The sequence below is a fragment of the Hydra vulgaris genome, chromosome 03 (genome assembly GCF_038396675.1).
Source record: "Hydra vulgaris chromosome 03, alternate assembly HydraT2T_AEP".
NCBI classification, from domain to species: domain Eukaryota; kingdom Metazoa; phylum Cnidaria; class Hydrozoa; order Anthoathecata; family Hydridae; genus Hydra; species Hydra vulgaris.
This window is the reverse complement of record NC_088922.1, coordinates 51,720,539-51,734,108: the sequence shown is the minus strand read 5'-3', so window position 1 is coordinate 51,734,108 and position 13,570 is coordinate 51,720,539. Positions and strand designations below refer to the sequence as shown.

The 13,570-nt window shown below is 29.2% G+C and overlaps 1 protein-coding gene across 1 annotated transcript in view; it reads left to right on the top strand.

Moving 5' to 3' along the window:
* Nucleotides 1-13,570, top strand: part of LOC100213224 (FHF complex subunit HOOK interacting protein 2A) — a 47,528-nt gene that overhangs the window by 10,835 nt on the left and 23,123 nt on the right. The window contains exons 3-6 of the mRNA XM_065793611.1: nucleotides 7,277-7,371; nucleotides 10,833-10,901; nucleotides 11,285-11,389; nucleotides 12,189-12,311. Of these exons, the coding sequence (XP_065649683.1) occupies nucleotides 7,277-7,371; nucleotides 10,833-10,901; nucleotides 11,285-11,389; nucleotides 12,189-12,311 (392 nt within the window). The remainder of the gene's footprint in view (nucleotides 1-7,276; nucleotides 7,372-10,832; nucleotides 10,902-11,284; nucleotides 11,390-12,188; nucleotides 12,312-13,570) is intronic.

The window sequence follows — 13,570 nt, the reverse complement described above, 5'->3', positions numbered from 1 at the left end:
GCGGAGTGTTGCTACATCAACTATCTTATAGCCTGACTTGCAAGGGAGTGCTGCTACATCGACTGACAAATAGCCTGACTCGCAAGGGAGTGCTGCTACATCGACTGACAAATAGCCTGACTCGCAAGGGAGTGCTACTACATCAACTGACAAATAGCCTGACCCGCAAGAAAGTGCTGCTACATCGACTGAGGGTTTGGTTGGGGCAGGCAGTCTATCATTAATAAAAAAAAAATTCCGGTCTTATATATATATATATATATATATATATATATATATATATATATATATATATATATATATATACATATATATATATATATATATATATATATATATATATATATATATATATATATATATATATATTTAACATCTTTGCTTCCAACAAGGCTGCAAGCAGCCACTAATTAAAGTTGGAAGTTGCTGAAAGAGAAAAGATGAAGATTGTAGAGCAAGATAACGATTGACGGGCGACTTAAAAGATTGCAAATTATATGAATTAGGAAAGCAAGATGAAGGAAGTGAATTCCAAAGAACTAATGTTCGAGGAAAAAAACTAGACAAATAAGTGTTTTTGGAGCACTTAGGAACAGTCACAGAAAAAGGATGACACTTAATTGAATGACGAGTAACACGAGAATGAATTATAGTAGATGGCGCAAGAGGCGCTAGCTCTTTAGAGCAGTGCCTATTATAGTATTTGTAGAAAAGAGAAAGAGAAGCAACATTACGACGATGTGATATTGGTTGGAGGTTGGCTGCAAGTGCAGGTCCAACTATGTTTACAATGCATTTTTGCACCTTGTCTAAAAGAGAAAAGGCATCATTAGAAGATCCGCCCCAGATATGGCAACAGTATTCCATACAAGGCCGGATTTGAGATTTATAGAGATAGAGAATAGAATCTGAAGTAAGAAAGTGACGAGCTCGATAAAGAGATGCAACCTTAGCAGATGCTAATTTTGCAACTGATTTGATATATGGTTTCCAAGAAAGATTAGAAGTAAGAGTAAATCCTAGAAGGTGAAGAGTAGGTGACTCATCGAGTACATCACTGTTCATAAATATAGGAAGATCTAAATTATTGCGATAACGAATGGCTGAAAAAAATTGAGTTTTATCTGAATTAAAGTTCACCAGCCACTGTGAGCCCCATGCTGTAGCAGAAGTGAGATCCTTTTCAAGCTCAAATGCCCCCTCCAAGCAATCAGAGGGTGTTGGCTTCTTATCACGACTAGAATAAATGGTAGTATCATCAGCAAACAATGCCACCTTAGATGTGAGAATATCTCGAAGGTCGTTAATGTAAATTAAAAAGAGTATAGGGCCAAGGATAGAACCTTGAGGAACCCCTGAAGTTACAGAATAAGAAGAAGAGTGTTGTCCATTGAGGACAACTTTTATGCTACGATTGGAAAGGAAGGATTCAATGATCTTAAAGATGTTGCCGGATACACCATAAGAAGAAAGCTTATGGAGAAGACCAGTATGCCAAACTTTATCAAAAGCTTTTGAAATGTCAAGAGCGATGGCCTTAACTTTTCCACCTTCATCTAATGCACGATAAAACCTGTCAGTTATTACTGTTAGCAAATCAGCTCTAGAACGAGAAGATCACAATCCGTGCTTATGATCAGAAAATAAGTTATTAGGTTCAAGATGAGAGGTTAGGGGTTTGTTAATTAAAGATTCAAAAACCTTGCTTATGATAGGAAGAAGACTTATGGGACGGTAGTTAGACGAATCAGATCGCTCTCCAGAATTTTTGAAGATAGGGCTAACAGATGCCGCTTTCTAGCAGGCTGGAAAACAAGACTCTGAATATGAAACAGCACTTGTTGAATAGTTTTGAGAGTATAGACGACAGCTCCGGAGAACACTTCTGCAAGACAATAACTGGTATGTTGTCCAGGCCACAAGCTGTAGAAGAGTCTAGGCAGGAAATCACTTTAGATACAGATGCTGGAGTGATATGAATGTCAAGCAATGGATCAACCTCTTTGTTGGCAATATCAGGTAGAACGCAACTAGTGGAATCAAGAGATGATATTGATGAAAAATATTTAGCAAACAATTCGGCTGAACCATACAAGAGAGGTGGAATTATAGATTTGCCCTTATTATTGATATTATTAAAGATTCTCCAGAAGTCACGAGAGCCTAATTTTTGAGATGAGATACGAGATTTCATGACCTGAGAATAATGTGTTTTGGCATTAGACAAAACCTTTTTACAATTGTTTCTAGCAGTAATAAACAGACGTCTGTTTTCTGGAGAATTGTTTTGCTGATAAGTATGGAAGTAACGGTTTCGATTGGCAATCGCAGCAGCACAGTGTGAGGAAAATCATGGAGGAGAGTGAGTCTTGATCTGGAATCGTCGAGAGGGAATAAAAGATTCCATGCCAGCCTGAATCCACGAAGTTATGTAAGAAGCACATTTGTCGACAGGAAGACGAAAGATTTCTACCCAAGGGCCATCACAAAGAAAATCACGGAAAGAATCCTAGTCAGCTTTACTGTAGTTGTAAGAGGTTCGATAATAGGGGGATTCATTTGATGATGAAGAATGAGATATTAGTTTTAGAGAGATCAAACTGTGATCAGAAGAACCTAAGGGTGAATGTGGAGAAACTGAGCGCTGACTAGGATCAGAAACAAGACATAAGTCGAGTAGAGAAGGTAGATGATTCGGTTTGTCAGGAAAGCGAGTTGGAAAGTTGACTATTTGAGTTAGGGATTGAGAAAGGCAAAATTAAATAAATGAATAAATGTAATAAACGAATAAGCATAAGAAAAAAAATTAATAAAATTTCTTATAGTTCTAGCGTACATAGCAAATTAGTTTCTTGACTGATAAAAATCGTGAATAAATTGCATATCAAAACTTTCAATTGTTGTTAAATTGTTCTAAAAAAACAACGACTCTGAAAAAAATGAATAAAATAGTTGTATAAAAATTTTATAAACTTGATATTTCGTTACAATTTTGTTTCCTTTTATATATATATATATATATATATATATATATATATATATATATATATATATATATATATATATATATATATATATATATATATATTAATTTCACAGAGACATTCTTTCATACGGTTAAACAATTTCACAGAGGCATTCAAAGCAAACCTGAAGAGCACAAACTATCTAAACTTATTGACATATAAGTTGTACAGGAAACAGGAGTAGAACCAACTGATAGGGAAATTAAAAAGATGTTCAAAAGCTGCTCTATCTTATTTCCCAATTCTCCTGCCAGATGAAATGACTTTATCAGTATCACCGAAGGTTCTGTGTTCCCGTTTTCATTTTGCACAACCAAATGGGTTGAAGACAAAAAAGTAGCAGATAGATTAATTAGTATTTGGCCATCTATTATAAAAATTGTTTTTTATTGGGAGGCTCTGCCTAAAAGTAAACAGCATCTGGCAAATCAAGTAAGTTTGTTATAAATGCTGTTCAAATAGAACTTACCCTTGTAACATTCCAGTTCTTTATTTTCCTGGAAAGCATATTTGAACCATTTCTGAATGGTGATCTTGTACAGTTGGTTATGAGTATTCTTAGAATGTTCATTAAATCTGAAACTATTGAGGCTTGCTCAAAACTTACCAAAATTGATCTGCAAAATAAAGAGATCTGTTTGAAACCCAGTGAAAAATGATATTGGGATTGCTGCTGAGTTATCATTGTCAAAGCTCAGAAAGAATGATACAGTTATTTTGAAGGATAGTAAAGAATTTAAAATTCAATAAATACATATTTTGATTTCAGCTGCTGAAAAGTTATTTAAAAGATGTCCGCTTGATTCCGTGGATGTTAACATGAGTACTTGTTTGCTACCAAATTTTTATGCTCAGATCACACCAAAAAAAAAGTTGGAATCAAATGAAAACATAGCTGCATCATCTCACTTTGAATATTAACTGCTTTTTATTCTGACAAAATTATTAACCAGTTCTCAAAGTTTATTTCATCAGAATTTGCAATGAATCACTGGATGTTTTCATTAGCTATGATCAAAAGAATAAACACTTCGATGGTTTTTACTTCTGACATAAAACAGTATGTCATTAAGTTGGTTTTGACTCTGAGTCATGGACAGGCATCAGTTTGAACAGTTTAGTGTCAAAAAGGATGCTGTTACTGACAATATATTAACAGATAGTATTGTTGGGCAGCGCCTTGTGCGTGACTTCATACTTATCAACAACTTCAACCCCCACACTGTCCAGACGACATCAGAAATGAAAGCTGCCATTAAATCTGCACTTCAAAAATACCAACTTATGCTTGAGGAAAAGAAGTCAAAGAATAAAAAACTGCAATATTAGATCCGAAAGCCATTGTTTTGTCTGAAATTGAAGAGCCAAAATCTCAAATGGGTCTCCTTACAAAATCTTTATTTATGCTAGAAAAAGAGTTTGTCCTAAGTATGTATCAAGCTGAAAAATAAAACAATATATATTTGGTCAGCAAAGCAAATGCTTTAAAAAGGAAAAGTGAGGAGAAAATGAAAGATGTTGCTAGGTTACAGGGAACATTGTTGCTATTGGAGGAAAAGATAGAAACTAATTTAACAAGTTTTACTTTTTGACATTTTCTTTCTTAATATGAAATACTATTTATGTTGATATTTATGCAAATACTTAAAAAGCTTTAATTATTTTTTGCTTAATAAAAAATTGCTTAAAAGTTCTTTGTGTTTAATGGATAACAAGTTTAACTAGAAAATTACTTTTCACAATGACCTCTCTAAACAGACAATGCGTCAGTTTCTGTTTCAGCTTGTTTAAAAAATATCTTTTTAAACCTCTGCATTTTCAGTTGATAATGTTTTTAATTGAAAGAACTAGATCATGCACAATTTAAAAGGTTAGTCTGGCTATCGATGCTCAAAATATTTTTTTAATGTTTCTAACCTATGTTTTGTTATATTTTTATTTGAAGATATTGTTGGATTAGCAAAGGTGCAGTTACAAATAGTGATAATAAATGACTCAAAGTATTCTCAATTTTGGTTCAACTATTGCGTAAGGTGTTGAAGGATGTTTGTGCTTTCACGCAACTTCATATTTACATAGATATTTCAATTAATTTTTGTGTTAGTGAAAGATGATTTGAAAATATTTCATGTGCATAGTTTTTAGTTTTTCTTGAAGATCATCTGAAACTTATGTTTTTCTGAAACTTATGTTTCTCTTAGTGTTCATTCATAGTCATCCTAAATAATAAGATCCATACTAAAAGTTCCATTCTAATATTCAACTTAACTATTAACTAAGTTTTATAAGTTTCGTCATTCATAGCAATTTTAGTATTTCCATTATAGTACATAGTAATTTTAAACTTTTTATAAACACCATTGCATGTTAAAAATGGTCAGGGAAATTCATCTGATTTTTAAAAAAAATTAGGGAAAAGTTAAGGAATTTAATATAGTGAATTTGCTACTAATAATTTGTGTGGCTTTATTTTTATAGTCATGACCAATATTCAGTTGTTTTATGTGAGAATAAAAAGGATATAAATTTAAAGTCTCTACTTGCAGTAGTAGTTTTTAGTTTCTATTGTATTGGTATAGTTTTATGTGTTAGGGAATAATTTTATATTTTTACAATTTTTTTTAAAAATAACTTTTAAAACTTTCTTTTAAAAGAATTTTAAGTTTGTTTTATTTTATTAGGTTGCTGCAAAAATAATCTCGTTTTTCAACCGTTAACTTTGAACAAACATAACTCAGCATAGAATAAACTTTATTAATCGAAATAAGAACCATTACAATCAACACATTTTTGCCAACGAGAAACAAGTTTATTTATGCCGGTAGCGTAAAATTCCGAAGTCCTGGAAGCGATGAAGTCATCAAAGGTCGTTTTGACATCGTCTCGGCTTTTGAAGCATTTCTCGTGGAGGAAGTTGTCGAGATGCTTGAAAAAGTGGTAGTCGGTGGGTGAGAGGTCCGGTGAGTATGGTGGATGAGGCAGAGTTTCGTAGCCCAATGCGTTCAACTTATGCAGGGTCGGTTGTGCAACGTGCGGCCGGGCGTTGTCGTGGAGGAGAATTGGTCCCTTCATATTGACCAATCTCGGGCACATACATCGGAGCTTTTGATGCATTTCGTCGATTTGCTGGCAGTACATCTCTGCCGTAATCGTCTCGCCAGGATTCAGGAAGCTGTGATGGATGAGACCGGCTGCAGACCACCAAACAGTCACCATAACCTTCTTTTGGTGGAGATTCGGCTTCGGGAAGTGCTGTGGGGCCTCATCGCGGTCCAACCACTGCACGGAACGTCGTCGGTTGTCGTAGAGGATCCATTTCTCATCACACGTCACGATCCGGTCGAGAAACGGATCGTTTTTGTTGCGCAGAAGAAGAGCAGACGATACCTCAAAACGACGATTTTTTTGATTTTCGTTCAGTTCGTGCGGCACCCATTTGCTAAGCTTTTTTGACTTTCCTATTTGCTTCAAGTGGCGATCAACTGTTGAGTTATGAACGTTGAGTTCTTCTGCAACCTCTCGTATGGTTTTGCGCGGGTCGGCTTCGATTAAGGCTCTCAATTGATCGTCATCAATCTCAGACGGGCGTCTGCGACCCTCTTCATCTTCAAGGCTCTCCTCACCGCTGCGGAATTTTTTGAACCACCACTGTGCCATACGTTCGTTAGTGGTTTCTGGGCCAAATGCAGTGTTGATATCGCTGATAAGCTGTCTCGGCAGCTTTTCGGCCCATCTTGAACTGAAACAGAAAAATCGTGCGAATTTGTCTCTTGTCCATGATAGATTTGACGTCCTGTAAAAAATGACTAAATTATTATAAAACAAAACCAATACGATAACTAGATCAAGCGAAAAACGCGCTTTTAAATAACATATAGCATGACATCTGCCAATAATAAATTTATTCAAAAATTCATCCAAAAATATAAAATATGAAAAACGAGATTATTTTTGCAGCAACCTAATAGAAGAAGTTTACGTAATAAAAATACTAAAAATTTTGTTCAGTTTAATCCATTTCCTATTACTAGAAAATAGAAGGTTGTAGTAGCATATTTGTTGCTCCCTGTCATATAACTATAATTTTCTACAAATCATAGAAATATTTAAAAAGTATTGACATAAATGTATAATAAAATATATTTTTATAAAACAAAAAATTAATTGTATCAGGAATAAATTATTTTTTTTTTAGTTTATACTTACTGCGTGATTATTATATTTTTTAAATATTTTTTGTATTATCATAGATAACAAAATTTCCGTTGAAAGCACAATAATCCCCTACCATATGGCACAAATGTTGAATGTTTTACAAGAAGAAGAGAGAATGAATAAAAATACGGTTTGATTTAAATAATGAATATTTAAACACATTCATAAATATATTTTTGTACCTAAAGATGATCAAAGAATTTTAAATTTTTTATAGTTTAAAAGGTTTGCCTTAAAACTAAATATATATGTAGAAATTTCTAGACCAGTTAGAAGCTGTATATATATATATATATATATATATATATATATATATATATATATATATATATATATATATATATATATATATATATATATGTATATATATATATATATATATATATATATATATATATATATATATATATACACAAATATTTTTTTTATAACACATATATAAACAGTGTGATCAAATATTAAAATTTTGATGAGTACTATATTACCAAGTGAGAGAGTAAACCTTTAATAAAATTTATTGTTTAACTTATTTAATGATTTGGAAACTCCTAAAGTTAAAATATAGTTTTTCAAACTTATGTTGCACTTTTTTTCTCTTGCTCAAAGCTATTTGTTTGCATTATACATCATAATATTACACACTAATCGAGTAAATTTTTTATTTAATCACATGTTAAATTAAATTTTTTAATTAAAAAAAGACATCCATGTAGAAATTGCATCATGTGAGAAGATTTTAAAGAATAAACAAATAAAACCATCAACTTATTCAACATTTTTTAACAAAAAGTTTATATTCTGTGCTGGCTTTATTTTTCGGTATAAACTGACTTACATGGGTAATAAGCTATACACTTATATATATTTTTACATATATGTTATTGCCTGCCATTCCTGACAAAGCCTACATAATACTTCCCCCAAAAAACATGCCTTTTATAATGATTTAGATTTAAAAGTCCCAATTTAATTTTTATGAAAATTACCTGATATGATTTTTTATTATAACATACAGAACTTATTTATAAAAAGTCTTTAGTTTCCTTGATTTTTGAATGGATATTAACATTCCATGTCTTTTATGAAGTATGTTGAACTTTTTAGAAAAACTTTCTTTCAGTCTTTTCTAACCTTTGGCTATGACAAGCACGTCTAAAATAGTTGTTGATATTAACTGATCATACATACATTTGCTAAAATCAGGGGGTGAGGTGGGGTAATTTGTGTTCCAGTCTATCAAATATTGAGTTATCAGCTAGAAAATTTAATTTGTTGTGATAACAAAATATTTTAATTGTATCTAAGTTTAAATTAAACTTTGCATCAATTATAATTTTGGCTGTCTGCTTTTTAATTATGTTGTTTGTGCCAGAAGTTGCATTTAATAAAATAATCTCTGGGTGGTAAAAATGTGAATTTCTTAGAAAAGCAGATTGGGCCACATCTTTAACACTTTAGTCTTTTATTTTTGCAACATTGATCCACATTGGTTCATAGAATAAAAAAATTTGGGAACTATTAATACAACTCTTTTTTATCTCAAACTACAATGGAGCATACACTTGAATAATATAATCAATGAAGAGGATAAGATTAACTATTGAATTTTCTTGTGATATAAAATAGTGCAAGATTCTATTGGCTTTTGTATGCCATCTGGCATGATGTATATTCCCAGGCTCTGCATATTTTATACACCTTTATATATTTTACTATATTTACACTATATTTTACCACCATCAGTTTCTGAAGAAACCTGCAAATCATTTTGAATAGACTGAACATGTAGCAAATATTCTTGATCTTTGTTAAGTTTTTTAACAAAAATGCTTAGCAACTAATCCATTAATTAGCTATTATTGATATTTTTTGAACATCAACTTGAATTGATTTTAAGTATTGCTGTTTCTGAATTTAAACAATCTATCAGTTTAAATAGTTATCTAAATGGGATCTCATTGTTACTTATTAGCCACTGTAATGATTACATCTGCAACTAAAGTTTGCAGAGATTCTATAGAATTTTTTGAAAACAGAAATTATTTCCTGTGATGCAAGAAATAATTTCAAAAGCTTTTTTTGATTGAGGAGCAATATTATCACACAAAAAAAAAAATGAAAATCTCAACAGCATGAGATTTTCATTTTCAAACTTCATTATTTTTGTAACATAAAGATACTTTTCTATTTTTATCAAATTTCTCATCAAATTCAATGCGAGTAATAATCTGTTCTTGTGAGTGTGTTTCAATGTTGCTGTTCTTTCAAAAAGCTTGTTGTCTTATTGTTTTGTTTGCTCTGTGATATTATAAGCAAAGATATGCCAGTGCACTCCAGTGTCTATAATTAGTATTTTAGATACTTATGTCTGTTTTGTGGCAATTTTTTACTTTCTTCAATGATGATAATGTTTTTTTGTCATTTTTACTTGAAAATTCTGTTGGTATATAAACTTCTCTATCTTGAAATTTTTTATCATTATAGAAAGAGGTAGCTGGTGCTACACTATTTTTTAATTTGATGCACTTTTTTTTGGACTTTCTGTTAAATTTTTTAACTTCTTGGTTTTCTTTTTGTCTCTATTACCAATTATCATATTTCTTAATCCTTTTTGATCAAGCCAAAAATCCTATTCTAATATTGGAACTTAGACATTATATTGACATTGTTTGCTATCTCTGTTTTGTTATCAAAACATTTATAAGGACATATATGTAACATTTCCTCAAAAGACTGCATAGAACTTCTGTATGTGGCTGACATTCTTTTATTATTCAAATATTTTAGAAGTCTTTGTGTAGCATCTACTTATTTGAATAGTTTGAAAAGAACACAGTTGAAGACAATTGTTTGTATACCACCTTTTTCTGTAGCAAATATAATAATTAGTTAAAACTAGTGTTTCATTAATTTAACAAACTGATGTACAAGGTAAACTTTTTCTGATATATAGATACACTCAAAAAGCATCAGCTTTATTTGGTATTATGTTCTTTGGTATACTGCAAAGATATCTAAATATATGGAATTTTATGAAATTTTTTTGTTGACATTTTTTACCTGAAAATATCAATAAGAACATATTTAATCATTGGAACATACACGAAAAATAAAAAAAAACCTATGCAAAATGCTTAAACAGAATAAGTTAACGATGTTTTATATATGTTAAAGTTTTGAACTGAGTTTAATGTTTTTAAGATGAGGTGTATTAGTGTATTTTAAAAACAACATGTTTTTTTGTAGGAGAATGCATTAATGTATCAGATAGTCAAGCATACTAAAATTAAAACACAAAAAAGTTTTTTCTAAGAATTTAGTACATTAGCTGTATACACTACTTTAATTATCTCTAAGGATCCATAATTAAAAAAAAAATTTACCCTACCCTAATAGATGCATCTATATAAATTTATGTAAATTTAATAAATTTAACTTAATTTTTTAAACCAAGTTTAGTTTGATTTAATTAATTTATATTAAACTATTTACATTTACTTTTTAAATTTATAACTATAATTTAAATTTTAGTTGTTTTAAATTTGTTTTTTTTTATTTTTTATGTTGAACTTCAGAGTTGTTTAATTTTAGGGACCAGCAATGGAGTTCATGCTGCAGCAGAAAATACTAGAAACATTGCAAACGCTTGGTTGTGCAGATGTGAGAATTTATATAGCTTTTTATATGTTATTTATATACTGTCTAACAACAACAACAATAATAATAATAATAATAATAATAATAATAATAATAATAATAATAATAATAATAATAATAATAATAATGATAATAATAATAGTAATAATAATAGTAATTAATATATATATATATATATATATATATATATATATAAAATATTAGAATTTAGAGTTATATATTATATATATTAGAATTTATTGATAAATATCTTCTTATTCACCAGTTTTGAAATCTTTTCATTCATCATTAATAATAATCAATTCATCATAATCAAAAACACAATTAAAGTTAACAGTTTTTGTTAAAAACATAGTTTTCTTTACTTCCTTTTTACTTGATCCTAGTGTCCTGCAGGTATGAAGCGTCAAGTATTACATTTCTTTACAAATTTACTTGGAAAAACAAAACAACAAATATTGCCACATGTCAACGTTCATAAACCAGTTATTGTAAGTTTTTTTTTTGTTTTTAATAATTAAAAAATAATGATAAATCAATTAAAATGATGTCAAACTAAGCAATATATAAGTTTCACTCTTGTTTTATAAAAGCATTTAAACTAGTCCATCAAAAAAAAAAATTGTTTTACAAAATTTATTTAAAAAAATTTTGGATAGATGAAAAATGATATAAAATGTTATACCTAAATGTACCTAAAAAGTTTTTTCTTAGAAATGCTCATAGCAATTGCATTCGGAATTTTTTGGTCAATAACTTGGCATATATCTTTTTTATAAATACAAACTGAAGAGCTTTAATTTTTTATTTTTAGATTTTAACTTTTTTAATATACCTTAAGAAGTATTTACCTGTTTTCAGCTTGATATGATAAAGATACCAATTGTTAGGTTGTTACAAAAGTTGCTAGCTTTTTTATTCTTTTTTTTTTCTCCATATAATTAGGTAATTAAGTCTTTTTATTTAACAAAAAAAAAATTGGGTTTTTGTAGATAAATTAAAAAACCACGTTTTAAGAGAAAAAAATCAGTAACTCTTTGCAATTAAAAGTTATCAATAAAAAAAGAAAAACTGTAGGAGTAAAATATAATTTTTTATTTTTGTAGCTTCATTATGAACTTTAGTTCTAACTTGTTTTTAACTTAGACCACATTTTGTTGTAGTTCAATTTTTTTATGATGTTTTGATTAAGATTGACCCATTTTTTTTTTGTATTGTTTAGTTTAGTTTTATTTTAATATTATTCAATTTGACTACATTTTACTGTTTATAAATGTTTTCCATTTATAGAAAATGATTAAGACTTGTGGAATCGTAAAAGCTGCTCCTACAGAATCTGAGGAAGTTCAGTTCTTACTTCAAGTATCTTCAAAGCTTAAACAAGATTCTCAACTTGTTAATTTTTTTTTGCAGGTTTATATAAGTTTTACACAAATTTTTACTCTATAAAGTTTATTATACTTAGTTTTGTGGATAAAATTATGGATAAATTTTATAATGTAAAATTTACTAGTTTAGCTTAAGTTTCTTAGATTTTTGTTGTCTTTTATTACTTTAGTAATATCTTTTATCACTTTAGTACTTTCTTTTTATCTCTTTAATAACATCTTTTATCACTTTAGAACTTTCTTTTTATCTCTTTAGTAACATCTTTTATCACTTTCTTTTTATCTCTTTAGTAACATCTTTTATCACTTTAGTATTTTCTTTTTATCTCTTTAGTAATATCTTTTATCACTTTAGTATTTTCTTTTTATCTTTATAGTAACATCTTTTATCACTTTAGCACTTTCTTATTATCTCTTTAGTAACATCTTTTATCACTTTCTTTATATCTCTTTAGTAACATCTTTTATCACTTTAGTATTTTCTTTTTATCTCTTTAGTAATATCTTCTATCACTTCTGTATTTTCTTTTTATCTCTATAGTAACATCTTTTATCACTTTAGCGCTTTCTTTTATTTCTTTAGTAACATCTTTAATTTTGTAATAGTCTTTTTTCATTATGTTTTTTATCTGCAATCATAAGTATCATAAACTTCAACTTGTTTCTCCTCCTTGTTCGTCAAGGTTCATGTTTTGGAGTTATAGAGTTGAGAGAGGGTTATAACCACTATTAAGTAGCCTCCTCATCTGTAGTGGTCTTCTCGGCCTTGAGGAGGTGATTAAAATTCACCAGTAAATTTTAGTTTTTTAAATAAGCATTTTTGTTATATTCTGTATTTTCAGTATATTCTCTATTTATTCAAAATGCCATAGTGATCATTTATGAGATTAACTTTCAAAGTTCATCATTTTTTTAATTTTTCAAAATTTGCAAGAATAACTACCTGAGTTAATTCATTTAATAAAAATTAAAAAAATGATGAATAAGTTACCTATAAATATATCTTTAAATTTTCGCTATTCCAGTAAAACTTACTGGCAAATTTATTGTTTTATTCTTCATGCTTACTTATAAATCTAATCAAATTTCTGAAAAGTGGTTTCTATATATTTTAATGTTTTTTAAAAATCAAAGTTATTTTATCAAATATTTAAAAAAGGTATTTTTAAAACAATTTTAGAACAATAGAATTTTTTAGAGTTTTAGAACAATAATATTATATACAATGTTTCTGAAATATTCTAAATACAGTCCAATCTCTCTAGTTCAAATCTCATTAATTCA